The sequence below is a fragment of the Bufo gargarizans genome, chromosome 1 (assembly GCF_014858855.1).
Source record: "Bufo gargarizans isolate SCDJY-AF-19 chromosome 1, ASM1485885v1, whole genome shotgun sequence".
Classification (NCBI taxonomy): domain Eukaryota; kingdom Metazoa; phylum Chordata; class Amphibia; order Anura; family Bufonidae; genus Bufo; species Bufo gargarizans.
In genome coordinates this window covers 170,962,085-170,984,989 of record NC_058080.1, presented here as the reverse complement: position 1 = coordinate 170,984,989, position 22,905 = coordinate 170,962,085, and the positions used below count along the sequence as shown (strand labels likewise).

At 45.1% G+C, this 22,905-nt stretch overlaps 1 protein-coding gene across 1 annotated transcript in view; it reads left to right on the top strand.

The window, feature by feature from the left end:
• The window catches only part of GUCY1B1 (guanylate cyclase 1 soluble subunit beta 1), a 98,138-nt gene that overhangs the window by 53,175 nt on the left and 22,058 nt on the right, over positions 1-22,905 (top strand). Inside the window, exons 4-10 of the mRNA XM_044298879.1 lie at positions 3,498-3,616; positions 4,470-4,667; positions 8,118-8,348; positions 8,889-9,005; positions 13,692-13,825; positions 15,337-15,534; positions 21,847-22,084. Coding sequence (XP_044154814.1) covers positions 3,498-3,616; positions 4,470-4,667; positions 8,118-8,348; positions 8,889-9,005; positions 13,692-13,825; positions 15,337-15,534; positions 21,847-22,084 — 1,235 coding nt within the window. The remainder of the gene's footprint in view (positions 1-3,497; positions 3,617-4,469; positions 4,668-8,117; positions 8,349-8,888; positions 9,006-13,691; positions 13,826-15,336; positions 15,535-21,846; positions 22,085-22,905) is intronic.

Genomic DNA, 22,905 nt, shown 5'->3' with positions numbered 1-22,905 from the left:
CCCTGAAATGGTGGTAAAAAATCATACTCACCTCATCTATTTAAGAGCAAAGAGGCTGCCTCGGCCATCTTGCTTGATCATCCTTTACGAAATCTCATAAACGGTGACGTATGACATCACCACATCGGCCAGCGTAATGACGTCATCCCGCTGGATTTTCAAGCAAGATGACTGCGGGAGCCTCTTCGTGCTCAAATCAATAAGGTAAGTACAACTTTTTTTTAATGATTAATCCCTGAAAGGCCTTAATATTAATCTCAGATGCTGCCATCAGTGATGAACGTGACATCTGAGGGGTTCAATGATGGGGTGCGACGCAATCGCCATTCCCCATCATTGCTCCCACCACATTGTGAGTTTAAAGAAGGGTAATGAGGCGCTCATTCTTTATTTAAAACATGGCCAAGTAGATTGTGGAGGTAAAAATTGGATCAGTTAAAAATTTTAACCTATGGGTAAAACATATCGTAGAGTGTGCCAGAGTTGACCTCTATGACTTCATGTAATGCCATTGATTTCCTCATAATCGATCCAAGCACTGGTATCATGTGGAAGTAGATTAGGATACATAGTCGGGGAGAACACTGCTCTCATGGAGTAGTAGTTTGGGACAAAACTGAGGAGAGCACTTCTTTCATAAGGAAGTCATTTAGGACAAAATCAAGGAGGGTACTGTTCTCATAGGTTAGTAGTTTAGGATAAAATCGAGTTGAGCATTGCGCTCGTAGTAATTTAGCTCAAAATCAAGACCACTGCTTTCGTTAGTAACCTTGTCAGGTTGAGCTAATATAGACATTACAGCTCCGGTTCATGCTGGAGTTTTCAGATGTTTTTCATAATCACAAGCTTTTTTGCAATTTTTTTTCTATAGAAAAACACTGAAGTTAAGTTATAGTCGTGTTAACCCCGTAGTTTTATCATTCACAGTTTCTGATGACAGGCTGAACTAGATGGACAGATGTCTTTTTTCGGCCTCATAAACTATGTTACTATGTTAGATACAAAGAAATGCACTTTGTGACAAAATATTTAGTCATGAAGCAATCTTTTGCAGCCCCATTGAAGTGAATGGGTCTGCATCTGAGCCACAAAATCGGCAGCTCGGATGCGGACCCAAACAACAGCCGTGTGCATGAGGCCTTAGGTATAATATCTGTGAAGCTTGCAAATATCACTTTGGCAGGTTTCAAACAGTGATAATAAGATCCACAGCTCCCACAGTCCAATGAACTTAAAGTGTGACGGTAATTATTTTTTTATTTTTGTAATGTATAGGGGCATTGATGCTGACCATTTTTATAATATACTTTAATTATTGAAATTGTACATTTCTTTTAGAAAAATAGCTCTAAAGTGGCCCATTTTGAGCCTTAGCAACGCTCCTCTGTTTTCTGTTTACATATCAGTGGAGACTTGCTAACACTGACTGTGTCTAGAGCAGTGGTGGCAAACCTATGTGGCACCCACACCCTGGAAAACATCTATAGTGTACCAATATTCCTTAGACTTTTTCTGCCATTCATCAGCACAGAACGCACTATGAACAGCACAGGCAGCACACTGAATGTAGGCAGGCTATTATAGATAAGTGATAAAATACATGGAAGATATACTATATTGGACTGTAGTATTCAGGTTAAATTGCCGTGTTGGCACTTTGCGATAAATAAGTGGGTTTTGGGTTGCAGTTTGGGCACCCGGTCTATAAAAGGTTCGCCATCACTGGTCTAGAGGATAACTGGTGCCAGGCCTGCTTTTGCCATGAGGCGAGATAAGAATCTCGCCTCAGGCAGCATCTTATGCTGGCTTTGAAGGGCTGGCATCGGCGCTAGTGAGCGCTTCCATTATGGAAGAGCTTACTAGCATGCAGGTGGTGGGGGAGTGAAGCACTGTGAGCGCTGTACTTACCCCTCCTCCTGCTCGCTCTTCTCTCCGCGCCGCTGTGTCCTGGCTGCCTGCAGCATCAGGACGTACAGAGCGCGCTGTGACCTGATGCTGCAGGAGGTCAAGTGACTGCAGCATGGGCCCCGAGAATAGAAGAGAGCCAGGACAGGGAGAGTAGCGGCAGAAGAGGTAAGTTACTTTATTATTTTACAGTCTGATATGGGGTTCTGAAGGGTCTAATTGGGGGTCTGGAGGTCTGACTGGGGGTCTGGAAAGGTCTAATGGGGGTCTGGAGGTCTGACTGGGGGTCTAGAGAGGTCAAATATTGGGGTCTGGAGGTCTAATGGGGGTCTGATATAGGGGTCTGCAGGTCTAATTTGGGTCTGAAGGTCTGGCCTGAGGTCTGATATGGGGGTCTGGAAGTCTAATGGGGTCTGATATGGGGGTCTGGAGGTTTGGTCCGAGGTCTGATACATGAGGGGTTTGGTCTGAGATGGGGGGTTTCTGACGAGGAGGTCTAATAGGGGTCTGATCTGAGGTCTGATATGGGGTCTGACATAGACGTCTAAAGAAGGTCTGGTCTGAGATGAGGGGTCTCCTCTGAGCTTTGATATGGGGGTCTGATCTGAAAGGTAAGCAGGAATTTGTTTGTACTGGCGCACTATCTGTGTGGTACCAGTATTTTCAAGGGAACTGCAGTATAGTATTGGGGAGCACAGCAGGCACAGTATTAGAGGTGGCAGGATGTGGTGTTCAGAAAGTGAGGAGGAGGATGGAAAAGTAGGAAACTAAGATGTCTGTTTGTCAAACTCTGCAGAGAGAAGGGATGGCTGAAAGAAATCATCATGGTGGTCTGGTCTGAATGGAGAAGATGAAGAAAGAGAACATGTACATCAGAGAGGAGACGTCACTGGATGAAAGAGGTATGTGAACTGTATTACCCTGTACATTCTGTAGGGCTGTATGTACTGTTTTTTATGTATGTCTTTAAAGGGGTTGTCTCCTTCTTTTTTTTTTTTTCTAGCGAGCACTGCCTTCTCTGCTCTGTTTACCTGCTCATCACTGCAAATGCTGAGGTGAGCAGGTAAACAGAGCAGAGAAAGCAGCTCTCATATGAGCGCTGCCCTCTCTTCAAACAGCTGATCGGAGGGGTTGCCAGGTGTTGGACCCATACCGATCTGGAGGGAATGGGTTAGGTTGAAAATTTAGCATGTGGGTGACGTTTCAATTTTTACCTCAGGCAGCAGAAAGGCTAGGTGCTCCCCTGCCCCTAGCCACAAAGCACCGAGGGAGGGGGAAGAGGGGGCGCCAATTTATTTTTCACCTCAGGCAGCAGAATTGGCCCTGACTAGTGCTGAAGGTAACAGGTATTCTGCCTGTATTTTCTAGACTGTTGTAATAATTGTGATCTATTTTTTAGATTGATTTTTTCCTAGTGTCTCATACCTGTTTCTACTTAGGGATTTTTGTACCATCTTTGTAACACAGTATATGGCAAATGTATCTCTTAGGTTTGAATTGTGCTATATGTTTCTTTTCCCATAATCCTAAACTGTCCTGTGTACACTTTAAATCAAGCTTTATTTTTTTTAATTTTTTTTATTGTTCTACAGATCTAAATGCCAGCGATATTCTCCAAATGTTTGGCAATATGTTTTTTGTTTTTTGCCAAGAATCTGGATATGACACAATTCTGCGGGTACTTGGATCCAATGTCAGAGAGTTCTTGCAGGTCAGTTCCTGTTTTGTTGCACACAAAAAAGCTCAACGGAAAGTTATAAATTACAGCAGATAATCATTTTTCTGGCACTTGCTGCGACCACGAATACTAAAACACGCACGCACACACATATATAGATAAACCATGTTATTTCTGAAACGTAAAAAAAAAAATCAATAACGGTTATGAAAAACAAGATGACAGTCAGTGACTCTCGGATCAGTGAAGAAGTCTCAAGTGAGCTTTTAAGGGCTGCAAACTAAAAAGGAAATCAATTAAGCTGAAATGTGAGAAGAATGAATAGCGGCATCCAGTATACACTATAACAGCAAATGAAATGCTGTGGTAAGATTGTTGTGGTATTCTACTTAGTAGATCTCTGTTCTCCTTAAAGCGAGATATCTCATCAGATAAGGACCTGTTGTTTAAATCTAGTTTGTATGTTATGTGCAAAAGTTTAAGGAATTTTTTATTGATGTTATATGTAATTTTCCATGTTTCTAGGTTTAAAAAAAATATAAAACCTGTAGTTTTCACATTGTCCACTGTCTAATAATAAATCCCTTTTTTTGGTCTGTACAGATCAATTTTAGCGCCCACCTGCCTCATGGACGGTCACCCTAGGAATAGATCACATGAAGATTTATTGACCATAGAATAAGTGATATTTGAATTCCTATATTGCACAATAAAAACAGCTGGCTACCAGTGGGTGCCAAGAGGAAATGGACCTGATTTCCCTTATGATAATCCACCAATCACTGAACAGTCCTCCATTTATAGATATTCTTATGCATTATTTGTTGTGGTAAGAGGAGAATTTATTTTAATAAATCTCATTTTACCATTCTTTTTACATTTTTAGAACCTAGATGCTCTGCACGATCACTTGGGTACCATCTATCCAGGTATGCGTGCTCCATCATTTAGATGTACAGATGCAGAAAAGGGGAAAGGACTTATATTACACTACTATTCAGAGAGAGAAGGACTTCAAGATATTGTTATTGGGATCACCAAGACAGTGGCGCAGCAGATCCATGGAACAGAAATAGATATGAAGGTGAGTTTTCACGTTCCGGCTTATCATGTTTTTCTTTATTCCGACAGCGTCACCTTTGGGCTATCCAGCCTGGTAATGCAGTATGGCTTGCACACAGGAGTAGCACTACTGGATAGCCAACTCATATACTGTATTTCAGGGGCTGGCATAGACTTCAGCCATAACTTATGCAAGTTTCTGGCATGCTATATTAAATCTGGTGGGCCGTGCTAAGCCCCACCTTTTTTACTAAGCCCTGCTTCTTTTCTCACAAATTCAAAGGTTTTAAATTATTCTGCACATATGGTTTAAGCCATAATTTGCTACTTTTTTACACCACTATTGGGGCGTAAAGACATTAGTAAATGCCTCTCAATGACCTGCATATGTAGTACCCTAGAATTGAAACCTCTTCATTTTGAGGATTGGTCAGCTTCCAGCAGTCAGGCCTCCACCAGTGTGAAAGTGAAGGCATGTCATAGTTATCTTACACTATTGTCATGTTTGGGTGTGGAAGGGAAACACAACACCAAACATAGGAGGGAAAGGGGTGTGGGAATAAGGCCTGGAAACTAAGGAAAGGAGATGGATACCTCCTAGTAAAACTCTAATCAAAGTCCTGAATACCTACCAGTAGGAACAGACCCCAGAGGTATGTGAGTTCATACACAGGAATACCTGATGTCCTAACTCACCAAATAGGACCCTGGTACTAATGTCAGGACTGAGACAACCTGTTACTCAAAAAGAAAGGACGAACAGGAGTCTCCCTCAGGCCTTAATACAAATGACAGGGAAATGCAACACACAAAATAACCCAAACAAAATACAAAAGCGAAAGAAAACACTTAACTTCAAATGGCTATGTCACCACCAGGAACTCAGCCAAGATCCACACACCAGCTATCCACAACTAAAACTGAAGCTATAAACATAACATAGTGTGAGAAACAACAATAAATAGAGATGGTTAAATGACCACAATAGCCACACCTGGGGAAAGAAGGTGTGGCAAGCACCAGAAACAACAGACCTCATTTGATCCAAACGAAAAACATGTCAGCTCAAACCACGTGTTGCCAGTCTGACCAATCTCCTTCCACCGATCGCGGGAATGTCTGTGACACCTATAGTGGGGAAACCTCTTCATGTACAGCATAGAATAATTTGAAAAAATGACATCTAATCTAATATTTTAGTAATTATGTTTGACATCTTCTCCAGTATTAGGAGGCTCTTCACCAAATTAAAAATTAGCAGTTAATTAAAATATTTTTAGAAATGCTTGGGCATCTGCTTTATATACTATCAGTCACACTTTTATTAATTCATTACTATTCCAGAGTGTTTTTCTCTTAAGTAGTCTCCTTACTTGGGAGGAATATGCTTCTATTCATTCAGAATTTACATGGTTGAGACTTTGCATAGAATTAATTGCCTTAAATATTGTTAGTTGACCTGGTTCCATGATTGAAACATAAAATACAGACTAATAAAAAATAGCGGAGCCTTTGCATAAAATCATGGAAATAAATGTAGAGTAGCATCTGACATAATCAGCATAATGAATATTAATACATGAAGACTAAGCATGTACTTGAAGAGTGGATCTTAACCACAGACAGCTGTTACTGACGTGACTGTTGATGTGTTACTTCACTGAGGTGTCATACTCGAAACAGCTGTCGGTACGATCACATTGCTGTTCTGCTTCTTAGGGTATTATTGACATTTTGTGCTTGGAGCTTATATTGCCATTGAAAGAGCGAATACGTTTATAGTACCCTACAGTCATTCTCATAGTCTGTCTTCCATCTTCTGAAAATGCCCATTAAAGCAGTTGTTAAAGATACAATACAGTCATACATGGAAATCAGTTGGCATATTTTGGAAATGTCTTGGAGCTGCAATGCAACACCTAAGGTTTGGTTTTAGCAGTGTCGTACTTCTGCTGTCATTTCTGTCTGCTTTACTGTTGCTCCCATGGACCAAATGAGTATGATTTGGCTATGGAAAGATGGGAACATATGACCATTAAGCTGAGTAATGTGAAATAGTTAGAATCTAGTGAGATAACCCTTTTCTGTATGCCTGTCAGGGAACACATGGACATCTCAGTGCAGGGCTCCTTGCAGCAAAGAGTAACTTTTGCTGTTGCACTCATTATGGGCACTAGGCAATACTATGTTTCCCTTGCATCGGCTGCACACAGCTCCCATGCCAAAATGCACAGTAACAGTTCCCCCACTTACCATGTGCCATTTATAATATTGTCATCTTCTTACACAGCTTCTGGGTCCCCTCAGGCCCTAGGATCCAGGTGTGAATTTTCTACTTCTGCAACCCCTATAGCTATGCCCCTGTTACAGCTTCATGGTAAGAAGGGGCCACCTAGCTGTGACAACCCTATCAATGTCAGCAACTTGTAGCTTAAAGCTGGCCATACACATTAAACATATGTCAGCCGAGCCAGCCAACTGGCTGACCATCTAGTGTGCATCAGGACCTCCGCTAACATGTCAGAGAAGATCCTTTTTTTTTTGGGGGGGGGGGGGAGGAGGGCAGATAAACCACAGTTGGGAGTCTGGTAGTGGTGTTTTCTCTCCTTCCTACTGAGAAGACATGCTTACTTGGCTGAGCCAAGCAGACATGTATGAGGGGATCAAGAGTGATGGCTGTCAGCCAAATAAGCTATGTTATGTGTATGACAAGCATTAGACTCTACTATTCTTCAGTTAATTGATAGTCCAGAACTGATTCCCTTTTATTTGTAAGAAAGGGATTTATCTTGAACCCTTTCAGTACATTTTAAAGTAGTTTTCCAAAATGTGTTAGCATTTAATTTTAAACTGCAATAAAGTTAACTTTTAAATTGACTCACTTCACTGTTTGGTCTCATAAAGGGGGTTGACCTGGGAAAAATATTCAACAATTTTTAAAGAAGCACCTGGATCTGAAAACATTTGTAATTGCATGTAATTAAAAATTTTGTATAGCCAGTGAGATATTAAATAAAATGTATCTGTATAGCGCCACCTGCTGTTTTTTTTCTTTTCTTATTCCTTTGACCTACTTACTGGTAAGGCTGCACATGCTCAGTTTCATCCTTCAACTGCCTCCTGAGCCGTGATAGGGAGATCATGGACACGCCCCCTCAGCTGAAGCAGAAATTACACTCCCCTTGAGCTTTCAGCTTAATATAAATCTAGCAGAGCAATGAATGGGGAGATCTCTGTATCCATGTGCGGTACAGTACAGGAGTCTTATAGGCCAGGCAATGCTGCTCTGGATTTCTGGGATTTCTGCCAATTAGGCGCTCTCCATAAGGAGATATAGTATCCCCCGATTTCTAACCTAGGCCTCTCATGCAAATTTATGCGTAACTTCCATTATCTGGAATTTTAATATTTTTCATTATGCGCTTGTAATATAAAACATCAAAATGTGTCTACTTTTTGATGTTTTATTAAGGTCATTCAACAAAGAAATGAGGAGTTTGACCACACACAATTCTTGATAGAAGAAAAGGATTCCAAAGAGGAAGACTTTTATGAAGACCTGGACAGATTTGAGGAAAATGGAACTCAAGAATCCCGTATCAGTCCTTACACGTTCTGCAAAGCGTTCCCTTTTCATATAATGTTTGACAGAGATCTTGTTGTCACCCAGTGTGGAAATGCCATCTACAGAGTTCTTCCCCAGGTATCTATCTTTAATTCCATTTTAACATCTGTAAGAAATAGTTGAGCCGTAATAACATGCAATGGGGCAGATTTTAGTTTATCAGTTTTAACTAATAGTGGGAATACATACCAGAAAAGAGAACATGAAGAACATTCTTAAACCTTTCCTTTGGGAATGCTGGCCTTGTTTTCTCTGCTAGGATTGCTTCCTGTTATTAGTTAAATACAAGCTGCCAAGTAATGAGAGGCTGTTTTTTCCTGCAAGCTAATAGCCCTAGATTCTTAGAGCAGATACAACAGACGTACACGTGTAGTCACCACATTTCTGCAAGTAGAGTACACTAGTCTCTCACATTGTAAATACTCCATGATCCGGTCTAGTGTCAAATAGGGACGTATATGTTAGACAATTCTTACATGGTTTAGTTGGAGGAACAGTTTGTAATAATTGACCAATTGTTTTATTTGTGGCATTTTCTCTAGGCTGATTTGTCATACCTTTCTTCTATGTATAACACAGATCATCCATATTAATGTTCCTTTCCTCTGAAATGTATAGCTCCAGCCTGGAAACTGTAACCTGCTGTCAGTATTCTCCTTGGTACGACCCCATATTGACATTAGCTTCCATGGAATCCTGTCTCATATCAACACTGTGTTTGTCCTGAGAAGTAAGGTAAGAGTGATTAGTGGAGTTATGGGTGCACATATATTCTTCACTGTGAATCTCTGAAAATGTACAGACATGGCATTAGCTAAGTTCAATCAGTTAACATGTTGAATATGAGAATGCTGCATTGCATGAGAAAGTAAGGATTTGTGAATCAAAAACATGACAAAAAAAGTGTAACCGGTAACCTGCCCTTTAGGTTCCAGCTTACTAATGCGCATTTACCTCTGCACATGTAGAGAAATTATCTGATGTTTTTTTTAAATTGGCAATTCAGCCTTCTATACATAACCATTCTGTCCTTACTGTAATGGAAATCACACCCAGACTTCCTGGTGTGCCTGAGATAGACTTGTGCTTACACACTGCAACCTATCTGAGGAGGCAGAGCTGCCGGGAGGAGGGAGATAGCAGTGGCATGAACCAATAAGGAGACAGGAGGTGTGGCTTAGACTACTTCAGACTTCCAGTATGCACTGTAGCTATTCAGTAGTCACAGATCACAGCTGTGTCCTAATGAAGATGAGCTAAAAAGCAGCCAAGCAGCAAGATTAGAAGAAAATTAATATCAGGTAATCATCTGCTATACATAATGACTGTGGCTGTATAATATACCTCATGTACATAGAGCTATAACAAAGGACACCAGCCTTAATAAATGAGCAGAAACAATTTGAGAAACATATCTGAAGAGGAGGGGTATTGTCTAGTTTGTTTGTGACATGAAGGAGAACCATATAACCACTAAAATGTTGTAACTCTTTGATGTGGTATCCATCAAAAGAAGGAAGGATTTTTTTTTGTTTGAAAAGGATAGTCCTATCCAATAATGTTTAGGCATGTGGCCAGTATAGCAATATGATGATCAGTGTGTGGGGTGGGAATGGGGGGGGGGGGGGGGGGGGGGTGGATCAGACCCCCAGATTCTGAAAGCTAATGGGCAAATGTTGTAGTTGAGGTTGTCTATGTGCAGGGAAAATCAGTAAAGGAGCCACTTGGTTAACACTGCAGCAACTTCATTCTAAAGAATGATGGTGGTCCTGGTAGTCAGAGCCTATTGATTAGGAAGAAGTGACAAATCCTGAGGATATGCCAACTCCTTTGAATGACAAAACACGAGTTCTGTTAGGGAATCACGTTGAATTACACTGACCAAAAATATAAACGCAACACTTTCGGTTTTGCTCCCATTTTGCATGAGCTGAACTCAAAGATCTGAAACATCTTCTACATACACAAAAGACCCATTACTTTCAAATAAGCCGTCTATCCTTTTTACTTATCTACTTTCAAATATTGTTCACAAATCTTTCTAAATCTGTGTTAGTGAGCACTTCTCCTTTGCCGAGATAATCCATCCCACCTCACAGGTGTGGCATATCAAGGTGCTGATTAGACAGCATGAATATTGCACAGGTGTGCCTTAGACTGCCCACAATAAAAGCCAACTCTGAAATGTGCAGTTTAATCACACAGCACAATGCCACAGAAGTCGCAACGTTTGAGGGAGCGTGCATTTGGCATGCTGACTGCAGGAATGTCTACCAGAGCTGTTGCCCATGCAATGAATGTTCATTTCTCTACCATAAGCCGTCTCCAAAGGCGTTTCAGAGAATTTGGCAGTACATGCAACCGGCCTCACAACCGCAGACCACATGTAACCACACCAGCCCAGGACCTCCACATCCAGCATGTTCACCTCCATGATCATCTGAGACCAGCCACCCGGACAGCTGAAGGAACAATCGGTTTGCATAACCAAAGAATTTCTGCACAAACTGTCAGAAACCGTCTCAGGGAACCTCATCCGCATGCTTGTCGTCCTCATCAGGGTCTGGACCTGACTGCAGTTCGTCGTCGTAACCGACGAGTGGGCAAATGCTCACATTCGATGGCGTCTGGCACGTTGGAGAGGCGTTCTGTTCACGGATGAGTCCCGGTTTTCACTATTCAGGGCAGATGGCAGACAGCGTGTGTGGCGTCGTGTTGGTGAGAGGTTTGCTGACGTCAACGTTGTGGATTGAGTGGCCCATGGTGGCAGTGGGGTTATGCTATGGGCAGGCATATGTTATGGACAACGAACACAGGTGCATTTTATTGATGGCATTTTAAATGCACAAAGATACTGTGACGAAATCCTAAGGCCCATTGTTGTGCCATTCATCCACGACCAGCACCTTATGTTGCAAGGATCTGTGCACAATTCCTGGAAGCTTAAAACATCTCAGTTCTTGCATGGCCAGCATACTCACCAGACCTGTCATCCACTGAGCATGTTTGGGATGCTCTCGATCGGCGTATACGACAGCGTGTTCCAGTTCCTGCCAATCTTCTGCAACTTCGCACAGCTATTGAAGAGGAGTGGACCAACAATCCACAGGCCACAATCAACAACCTGATCAACTCTATGCGACGGAGATGTGTTGCACTGCATGAGGCAAATGGTGGCCACACCAGATACTGACTGGTCCCCCCCCCCCTCCCCAGTAAGGCAAACCTGTGCACATTTTAGAGTGGCCTTTTATTGTGGGCAGTCTAAGGCACACCTGTGCAATATTCATGCTGTCTAATCAGCACCTTGATATGCGACACCTGTGAGGTGGGATGGATTATTCCGGTAAAGAAGTGCTCACTAACACAGATTTGTGAACAATATTTGAGAGTAATGGGTCTTTTGTGTATGTAGAAAATGTTTCAGATCTTTGAGTTCAGCTCATGCAAAATGCGAGCAAAACCGAAAGTGTTGCGTTTATATTTTTGGTTAGTGTAGATAAATTTGGTAGGAAATAATGGAATGTTTAAATCCCCTATTGTCATTATGGAACTTTTTGAAAATATATGGTAGAAAACAGAGAAAAAAATCAAAATGGCTAAACGACTATGTGACCCAGTCCCTAATATTAAAAGCCTTAAGGGGGGCATTAAAACAAAGTTTTGAGCTAAGCAACTTTGGATCTATGATCCGAAGCTTTCTTCGCTCATCCCTAGATCCTATATATCACTGTGTTCTCTCCCCCTCTCATAATGTTGTCACAGTCCTAGCAGGTAGCTTTTGTCCAGCTGTGAGTCCATTGAAAAAGAGGTGAAATGCTGGTTTACCATATAAATGTATATCAGGGCTCATACATATGAGTGCATTTTTTTTCCATGTCAGTTCTGTTTTTTTCGGCCTGTTTGCGGAAACATTCATTTCAATGGTGCAGCAAAAAGAAGAAATGACTCAGTAGGCATTCTTTGTATGTCCTCATGGCCGATCTGCAAACGGACAAGGATAGAACTGTTCTAATAAGGGCTGGCCCTTCCGTTCCACAACATGTGGAATGCACACGGACGGTTTCCGTGTTTTGCGTTTCCAGAATTTGCGGGTCGCTAAACACCCAACGGACGTGTTCATGAACCCTTATTCGCTGCCTCCGTTTTTTTTAGGTTGCATTTATTAGAATTCCTTTTTCTTGCTGGAATACCCCTTTTAATTTGATGACTAGCCCCATTATGACACCACAAGAACCATCCATTTAAAATGTCATTTAGAAATTGTATGTGAACTTACACCTGAGCTTCTCTTTTGGAAAGATTCCTAATTTTCTGTTAGCTGCAAACTGGGAATGTTTATGATCAGAAAAAAGCCTGTTGCTGAGGAGCCCAAGGGAAATCTTTGCAAAAATGAATTTACATTTTAATTTGTTCACACTCTAGTTCACAGCCAGCTCTCATTTATACTATGTTTCAAGCAGAAAAATGTCCTAATAAGGTTATGTTTACCCACAGTTCAAACATCTCAGCACAGGAAAAACAAAATGGAAAATACATTTTAAAATTTACAGCAAAATTTTATTTGGACTACATAGGATCACAGCAACCCAAGATTGCTGTACAATGTTTACATGTCACCCAGTGCCCAGCAGCCGTAATGAAGTGGCCCTTCCTTTTATTGTGATGGTCAAACGTTTAATTGCTGACTTTCCATTAATATAGATGAAAGGGATGTTCTTAGAATAGCTGGTCTCGTGACTTTTGTTGTCAGTTTAATACAGGAAACAACAGATCGTCACATCACCCGGCGATCAGCACCCCATCAATCAGCTGTCTGAAGAGGCTGCGGCCTCTTCTTAGACCAGCCACGTCATGTTCATTGGTCACATGGCCAAGGTGCAGCTCAGATACATTCAAGTGAATGGGGCCAAGCTGCAATACCAAGAACAGCCGCTATCCAATGGATGGTGCTGTGCTTGTTAAGCTGGAAGGTGGCCACAGAACTCCCCTCAAACAGCTGATCAGTGGGGGTGCAGGATGCAAAGCATTCTACACATAATGACAACGTTGTTGTACTGGCCAATTATCTTATGTCTTGCTTGCATTAGATGGGTTGTCCACCTTTTTTCAGTGATGGACTATCTTCAGCTGATCAGTGAAGGTCCCTGAAGTCAATGGGAGCAGTACTAAAGTAACAAGCTCAGTCCACTACAAAGTAGAGTATCTGCTTCCCGTGATGGAGCTACACCCGAATAGCTGATCGGCGAGAGTGCAGGCTGACCACCACCGATCAGCTAGTGATGGCCTATCTTGGGTATAAGCAATCACTTACTAAAAGGTGGAAACCCCTTTAAGGATGTCTGCTATATTTCTATCTAATACAACCTATATAGTTTAAATTACTGAAATGTTTCATTAATATCATGTTATTTAATAAAGGAAGGTTTGCTTGATGTGGAAAAATCAGAGACCGAGGATGAACTGACTCTAACCGAAATAAGTTGTCTACGCCTAAAAGGACAGATGATCTACTTGCCGGAAGCCGATAACATTCTTTTCCTCTGCTCTCCAAGGTATTGATATATATATATATACAAAACCTTTTAAGCTCTTCAAGTGTAACTGTGATTTCATTTTTTTTATTTGTAAGGGCAGTATGTGTAAGTGTTCTTCTAATGCAATTTTCTAGGGGAATATGTAAATTTTTATTAGAAAACTGTATGAAGTCTCCCCTTAGTAATCCTCTAATTCTGCATTGCTAAGAAGAATCTGTCTTCAGCAGTGGTGTGCCTAGGGTGTTTGGCACCTGGGGGGGGGGGGGGGTCCTTTCTCTGCCCACATTGTGCCCCTTTCACAATTGTAATTCCTGAAGCTCACATACCTCTCTTCCCTGCAGGCACAGATCGCTCTGCAGCACTGTGTGGGCGGATCTTATGCACATTTCCGGGCTTCAGGCTCCACCCACACATGCCAGCAGCGCGATCTGTGCCTGCAGGCTGAATGGTGGAGCAGGAAGAAGTCTCTCTGCTTCACCATTCTGTGCGACGCTGGCCTGAAGGAGGGGAGGAGCGCAGGGGCTGAGCGGTGAGTGACAGGATCTGTATTGATGGAAGCACTCATTGCTTCTGGCACCTCCCTGAGAGCGGGCACCCGGGGGGCATTCTACTGAACGCTGAAGACCATGCATAATTTTAAAAGGCAGAGGTAAGGTTCTCATCCTTTCTTTGGTCTCCCTGCGCTAGCCTGTGCCTCCTTACCCCAGTCCTGCCTCTCAAAATGTATAACTGAGCTTCCTAAGAGTAATATTACAGTTTATCTGCCAGTTCTGGATCGTGACAGCGGTGCTCTTTTTTATCTTCCCGTGTCTTTGATTAGTGATTGGGAGATGGGGAGAAGCAGTATAATGATGGCGGACCTGGATCTTTCAATAGGCCCCATTTGTCATAGAAACACATTGGCACCCAGTAATTATGTTGCAGAGTCACCAAGGGGGTGAAAGAGAGAGTCCCGTCCCTCTAACTGCTTAGCTGCTGATGCAGTCATCTAAGGGGTAAAATGGCCATACTGAAAGCAGCCATTGCAGCATGCTTTCTGCTGACACTCATTGATGGCATGGATGTAAGTTTAAGCACCACTCTATCCCGGTACAATGCATCGTGTTAACTACCAGATGCTAGTACCGTATATTTATGGCTCAGGGCTGTAGGGGGTTTAATTACTGTAACTCTATTGCTGCCAGGAAGACAGTGACATGATTTTGCTAAATGTTATCCTATATAAAAAACATGTGATACGAACGTAGTAAATGTATGTAGTAAATATGAATGTAGTAAATGTAAAAAGTTGACATATCAACCATAATGAGGTCCATTTTGGTTTCCCAAATGTGTTCCTGAGCTTTATAATCCTGTGTTTGCCCTTGTCAGAAGACAATAAATTCCAAATGCGTAGTACCGCTTCCATTAGACTAGCAACAGGCACTCATGAAGTGCATTAGCAGAGCTGTAATTTTTACAAAAATATGTATTGGCTTAACTTGTAAACTGTAATATGCTGAATTGATGACATATCTAATTAATTCAAGTGTGATGAACTTGGATGACTTGACAAGAAGAGGCCTGTATCTCAGTGACATCCCCCTTCATGATGCAACTCGTGACCTAGTACTTCTTGGAGAACAGTTCAGAGAAGAATATAAGTTGACTCAAGAACTGGAAATACTTACTGACCGACTGCAGCACACCCTTAGGGCCCTGGAAGATGAGAAGAAGAAGACTGATACGTAAGAGTTTCTTTTGCATTTTATGCTAGCAGTGACAGCATGTAATGGTGGCATCAGAAATGTAATGAAGATGATTATAAGTGTATGACCTCACGGTCAGCTTTTTTAGATGACATTTTGAAAGCCAAAATGAGGTGTAGATCATTAAAGAAATTATAGTATTAAAGGGGTTTTCAAGAAGTAGAATATTGATCATCTATCGTCGAGAAGTCATTAATATCTGATTAGTAGGGATGCAATCTGGACACCTCCTGGCGATCAACTAACAACTATTTGAATAGACCATGGTGCTCTGGTGGGCGATGTGACCTTTTTCTAGGCGAGTAATGTCACGTCCATCTGTCACCTGGCCTACCTGGAGCTCAGTCCCTTTCAAGTGAATAGGCCTGGGCTGCAATACCAAGCACAGTCACTATACAGCATCGTACAGCATTGTGCTTGGTTTGCTGTGAGGAGGCATAGGTGAGCACTTGTCATGGTCTTACCTTCTTGCTGTTCTCCTTCGTTTGACATGTGCTGGCGGCCATCTTGGTTTCTGGGGTTCTTGTAGCCTTTCACCCTGCGGCTTCTCCTTCCCACTGGGAGGAGCTGGATGCCTAGCTCATATATATATAGGAGGTCTGTGGCTTCAGTTCCTTGCTTGGTCCTCCTGTGTTCACATGCTTCTAAGACTGCTGCTGCTTCTGGTTCCTGATCCTGGCTTCGTCTGACTACCCTGCTGGTTCCTGATCCAGGCTTCATCTGACTACCCTGCTGGTTCCCAATCCAGGCTTCGTCTGACTACCCTTCTGGTTCCTGACCTCTGGCTTCGCAAGACCCTGCTTCGGTTTAGCCATCCGTTTGGACTTTTGCCTTACAGCTTGATTTTCAATAAAGCCTTCTTATTTCCACTTATCTCTTGTTGTACGTCCGGTTCATGGTTCCTTGACATTAGGACCAAGCCATGAATTCTGATGGTACAGGGCCATCCTCGCTACCTACGCTGGTTGCCAGACTTGATCAGCAGGATCACCTGTTGGGTCGGTTCGCTGTGGCGTTGCAAACCCTGCTTGAACGCACGGCTCATTTAGCTTCCGTTGCCGATGGGTCGGTTGTCGCTCCTGGGCCCGCTCCTACTGCCGCTCCGGTTGTTGCGCCAGAGTCTACCCCGACACCTGTTGCTGCGCCTGCGGTGTTTCGGGGTATGACCGGTTCTGCCCCCCTTCCACAGCGCTTTGGGGGAGAGCCAACTCAGTGCCGAGGTTTCCTTAACCAGGTGGGCATTTATTTCGAGTTGCTGCCACATGCCTTTCCTACTGAGAGATCAAAGGTGGGCTTCTTGATCTCGCTGCTCTCGGACAAGGCCTTGGCCTGGGCCAGCCCTTTATGGGAGAACAACAATCCGGTTTTTGCTCGAGTTTTCCGGTTTTGTTGCTTCTCTTCGGAAGGTATTCGATGTGCTGGCTCGTGCTGCCTCTGCTGCGAAGCTCCTTATGTCCATCAGACAGGGTTCACGATCCGTAGCTGAATACGCCATTGAGTTTCGTACCCTGGCAGCAGAGGTGGGCTGGAATAATGAGGCTCTGGTTGCTGCTTTCTCTCATGGTCTCTCGGATGCCTTGAAGGATGAGGTTGCAGCTAAGGACCTACCAGTGGAGCTCGAGTCTCTTATTTCTTTCCTGATTTTGATTGACACCAGACTCAGGGAGAGACCTTCCTTTAAGGAGAGCCTGCGGAGGTCTTCTAACAGATTGGCGCCTACGTTTGCTGTCCCACCCGTGCCTCCCTCTCCTCCCACGCCTCCTGGGGATGACTTGTCTGGGGGTGAACCCATGCAGCTGGGGTTTGCTCGCCTGTCCGAGGGGGAGAGGGCACTCCGGAGACGCGAGGGCCGATGCATGTACTGTGGTCTCGGTGGGCATTTTCGGTTGGCATGCCCGAACCGTCCGGGAAACGCTCGCACCTGAGATCCTGTCGGGGGCAGATCTTGGGTGGAGTCTCCTCGTCCCCGGTTTCCCGTGTTGACAAACCACTGATTACTGTTGTCCTCTCCTGGGTCGGGGGCTCGGTGACGACCCAGGCGTTGGTGGACTCTGGTGCTGGTGGTTTGTTCATTGATAGTGTGTTCGCTGCCGCCAATTCCATTCCTCTGCAGCCTCGAGGTTCCCCACTGGCTCTTGAGGCGATAGACGGCAGACCCCTTCTGCCGCCACACGTGACTCAGGAGACCCTTCCAGTGGGGATGGCCATTGGTGCCGTTCACAGAGAGTCGGTCTGTCTCCAGGTTATTTCGTCTCCACACTACTCGGTGGTCTTGGGGTACCCCTGGCTCCAGAAGCATAATCCGACTTTCGATTGGAGTTCTGCCGAGATCCTCTCGTGGTCACCGCAGTGTGGGGCTAGTTGCATCCATGGGCCTGTCAAGTTGCTGTGTACTTCCTCGGACTCTCTGTTGCCTCCTGAATACGAGGAGTACCGGGATGTATTCGATAAGGTGCGTGCGGTTGCCCTACCTCCGCACCGCCCATACGATTGTGCCATAGAGTTACAACCTGGTGCCGTTCCTCCTCGTGGCAAAGTCTATCCACTGTCGGTAGCGGAGAATGAGGCCATGAAGGGAGTACGTCAGGGAGGCGCTTTCACGCGGACACATTCGCAAATCCTCGTCCCCGGCAGGGGCTGGATTTTTCTTTGTGAAAAAGAAGGGCGGTGAGTTGAGGCCTTGCATTGATTACAGGGGTCTCAATCGCATCACGATCAAGAACGCTTACCCGATACCCTTGATTTCCGAACTGTTCGATCGCCTCAAAGGGGCCACGGTCTTTACCAAACTCGACCTGAGGGCGGCATATAACCTGGTAAGGATCAAGGCGGGCGATGAGTGGAAGACCGCGTTTAACACCAGGACCGGTCATTATGAATCCTTGGTTATGCCCTTTGGGTTGTGCAATGCGCCCGCAGTCTTCCAGGAATTCATCAACGATGTTTTCCGTGACCTGTTGCAGCAGTGTGTGGTGGTCTATTTGGATGACATCTTGGTATATTCTGAATCCATGGAGGCCCACATTCTGGATGTCAGACGAGTGTTGCAACGGTTACGAGAGAACAAGCTGTTCGGTAAGCTTGAGAAATGCGAATTTCACCGATCCCAGGTAACCTTCTTAGGTTACATCATTTCCGCTGAGGGGTTCTCCATGGATCCTGAGAAGGTTTCGGCTGTCTTACAGTGGCCCCAGCCCAGTGGTCTTCGTGCCCTGCAGCGCTTTTTGGGCTTCGCCAATTATTATCGGAAGTTCATCAGGGACTTTTCCATGCTAGCCAAGCCTCTCACGGATCTGACCAGGAAGGGCAGTAATCCCCAGGTCTGGCCGCTCGAGGCCATCCGAGCTTTTGAGGCTCTAAAGTCCGCCTTTGTGTCGGCTCCGATTCTGTCGCATCCCAACCCTGGGTTGCCCTTTGTTCTCGAGGTGGACGCGTCTGAGACGGGAGTAGGCGCCCTTCTGTCTCAGCGTAGAACACCAGAGGGTCCTCTGCTTCCTTGTGGGTTTTACTCCCGGAAACTGTCTTCCGCGGAGTGCAACTATCAGATTGGTGACAGGGAGTTATTGGCCATCGTGCAGGCCCTTAAAGAATGGAGGCACTTGCTCGAGGGCTCGGTGGTTCCGGTTCTCATCCTGACGGACCACAAGAATCTGACCTACCTCTCTGAGGCCAAGAGATTGACACCACGTCAGGCCAGATGGGTTCTGTTCTTGTCACGTTTTAATTACGTGGTCTCCTACCTACCCGGTTCCAAGAACATCAGAGCGGATGCCTTATCACGGCAGTACTCCGAGCTGTCCGGGGAGGAGTCGATTCCGACTTCGGTCATACCTCCGAATCAGATCCTGGCCGCCATTCGCACCAGCCTGACCTCTCCCCTGGGTGAGCAGATTTTGGCGGCTCAATCTGGTGCTCCCTCTGGGAGACCCAACGGCAGATGTTTTGTGCCTGAGGAGTTGCGCACTCGGTTGTTGCGAACCTACCATAACTCCAAGGCCGCGGGGGCATCCTGGAAAGAATCAGCTGTCCTGGGCTGTTTCACGTCTGTTCTGGTGGCCTTCTCTACGTTCCGACATCGCCGCATATGTAGCGGCATGCTCCGTTTGTGCCCAGAGTAAGTCCCCTCGGCACCTTCCGTTGGGCCTTTTGCAACCCATAGCCACCGGGGAGCGTCCATGGTCACACCTGGGGATGGATTTCATTGTGGACCTCCCTGCATCCCGAGGCCATACGGTCATTCTCATGATTGTGGATCGGTTTTCCAAAATGTGCCACTGTGTTCCTCTCAAGAAGTTACCCTCTGCACAAGAGTTGGCCACGATTTTTGCCAGGGAGGTCTTCCGGTTGCACGGTTTGCCCAAGGAGATTGTGTCGGATCGGGGGAGTCAGTTTGTGTCCAGGTTCTGGCGCGCCTTTTGCTCCCAGTTGGGGATTCATCTCTCTTTCTCCTCGGCCTACCACCCTCAGTCCAATGGGGCCGCAGAACGATCCAATCAGGCCTTGGAGCAATTCCTTCGTTGCTATGTCTCCGATCACCAAGACAATTGGGTTGACCTCCTGCCTTGGGCTGAGTTTGCCAGGAACACGGCGGTGAACTCTTCCTCTGGGACGTCTCCCTTCATGGCCAATTATGGGTTCCAACCTGCCGTGTTACCGGAGGTATTCTCTCCCCAGGATATTCCGGCTGTGGAGGATCACCTTTCCGTCCTACGTGCTTCTTGGGTACAGATCCAGAGGTCCCTTGAGGTCTCTGCGCAGCGCCAGAGACTCCAGGCTGATCGCAGACGAGCGCCCGCTCCTTCCTACCAGGTCGGAGACCGCGTATGGTTGTCCACCCGCAACCTCAACCTTCGAGTGCCCACTCCCAAGCTGGCGCCTCGCTTTGTTGGTCCCTTCCGAGTGCTTCGCAGGGTAAACCCGGTAGCCTATGCCCTTGCGCTTCCTCCTGGCATGCGGATCTCCAACGTGTTTCATGTCTCCCTGTTGAAGCCACTGGTGTGTAATCGTTTCACTTCCTCGGTTCCTCGGCCTCGTCCGGTCCAAGTGGGCAATCGTGAGGAGTATGAGGTGAGCAATATCCTGGACTCACGCCTGGTCCGCGGTCGGGTGCAGTTTTTGGTTCATTGGCGTGGTTATGGTCCAGAGGAGCGTTCCTGGGTTCCCTCCGCAGATGTCCATGCTCCTGCCTTGCTCCGAGCCTTCCACGCACGCTTCCCTCAGAAACCGTTCTTTACTCCGCGGAGGAGGGGCCCTTGAGGGGGAGGTACTGTCATGGTCTTACCTTCTTGCTGTTCTCCTTCGTTTGACATGTGCTGGCGGCCATCTTGGTTTCTGGGGTTCTTGTAGCCTTCCACCCTGCGGCTTCTCCTTCCCACTGGGAGGAGCTGGATGCCTAGCTCATATATATAGGAGGTCTGTGGCTTCAGTTCCTTGCTTGGTCCTCCTGTGTTCACATGCTTCTAAGACTGCTGCTGCTTCTGGTTCCTGATCCTGGCTTCGTCTGACTACCCTGCTGGTTCCTGATCCAGGCTTCATCTGACTACCCTGCTGGTTCCCGATCCAGGCTTCGTCTGACTACCCTTCTGGTTCCTGACCTCTGGCTTCGCAAGACCCTGCTTCGGTTTAGCCATCCGTTTGGACTTTTGCCTTACAGCTTGATTTTCAATAAAGCCTTCTTATTTCCACTTATCTCTTGTTGTACGTCCGGTTCATGGTTCCTTGACAGCACTGCAGCCTTTTCAAACGTCTGATCAGTGGGGGTGTCAGAAGTCAGTATTGATTGGTATTGATGACCTACCCTGAGGATGAAGAAACCTGAACGTGTAGCCGTACCCTAAAAGCCCCTTTACACTGCTCAATTGAGCAGATGGTGTCGGGAAGGAAGCGTTCCTTCCTTACAATAGCCTGCTCGTCAGTTAAGGAGACCTGCAGTGATACATGCAGTGATCTCCTCCACAGTATGGGGTGGTGCGATCCCTAATAATGTTTTCCGCCAGCAGATTGCCGTTTAGATGGAACGATTTGCTGTCAGAAAACGACGATTTCGGTGACTGCACAAATGATCTTATTGCCCGATGAACAAGCATTTCGCTCATTCATCGGGTAATCGGCAACACCTGTCCACCAGCGGATCATCACTAACAAGCGTTCCTACAAACACTTGTTAGCGCTTATCTGCCCAATGCTCGGCCCGTGTAAAGGGACCTTTAGTCAGCCTTTCTCCATTATGTAATTACCGACAGTCGGTACATGTCTATTGCATTTCAGTGTCCTTTTTCTTTCTATTTTCAGCTTGCTGTATTCTGTGCTTCCACCTACTGTTGCTAATGAGCTCAGACATAAGCGCCCAGTTGCAGCCAAGCGATATGACAATGTCACAATTCTGTTTAGTGGCATTGTAGGATTTAATGCGTTCTGCAGCAAGCATGCTTCCGGGGAAGGAGCCATGAAGATTGTAAACCTTCTAAATGACGTATACACACGATTTGATATTTTAACTGACTCGAGAAAGAATCCTTTTGTCTATAAGGTAAAAATCTATTACATTTTCAGTGAAAACAATGAAACTATTTTGGATGTCTAGTACTTTAGTCTATTTTATTTAATCTGTTCGTAAACCAGAAAAGCTGAACTTTTTTTGTTGTTATAATGCATATTCCACTCTACACTATATGTACTGTACATGATTTTATTAGACCATTCAAAGTGCTTTCCCCATTTAATAACAATTCTGGGGCAACTATGCTATCAATTGCTAGCAGTTTGCAAAGTTTGTGTGTGTGTGTGTGTGTGTGTGTGTGAGGGCGGGGACGGATGGGGTTACCTGTATAGTCTGACACGATCCAATCAGTGCTGCTAGTGTCAGACGGTGCTAGAACACCCCCCCAAATGGTAGCACCCACCTGGAACTTCACTGCAGACTGCTTGCAATTCATTCATATCTTTTAGAAGGAATAATAAAGGAATTGTACAAAATAGAGTCATAAGAAAAGATATTCCAGAATTGTTGTCACATGGTGAAAGCAAGTAGTTGCTCAAACTCACTTACATATCAAGGAAGGTTACAGGTCCTGTTTTGTACGGCACTGAAGCAAAGTGCAAACAATGGCGCCCGTTCGCGTGTGCAGCGGGCTTCATGGGCGGTAGGTCTCCGCTGTTCCAAATAGCAGAGACCCATGGCTAATCACCACGACTGGCAATAATGCTGATTGCGGTCATTAAAGTCTTTAGATACCGTGATCAAGTGAGATCATGGCATCTAAAGGGTGAAAATTGGCATCCTCTGCGGCCAATGAGGATGACTGTAATTTGTTTCAATATGCTGGGTCTCTCTGAAGAGACCCAGGGTAT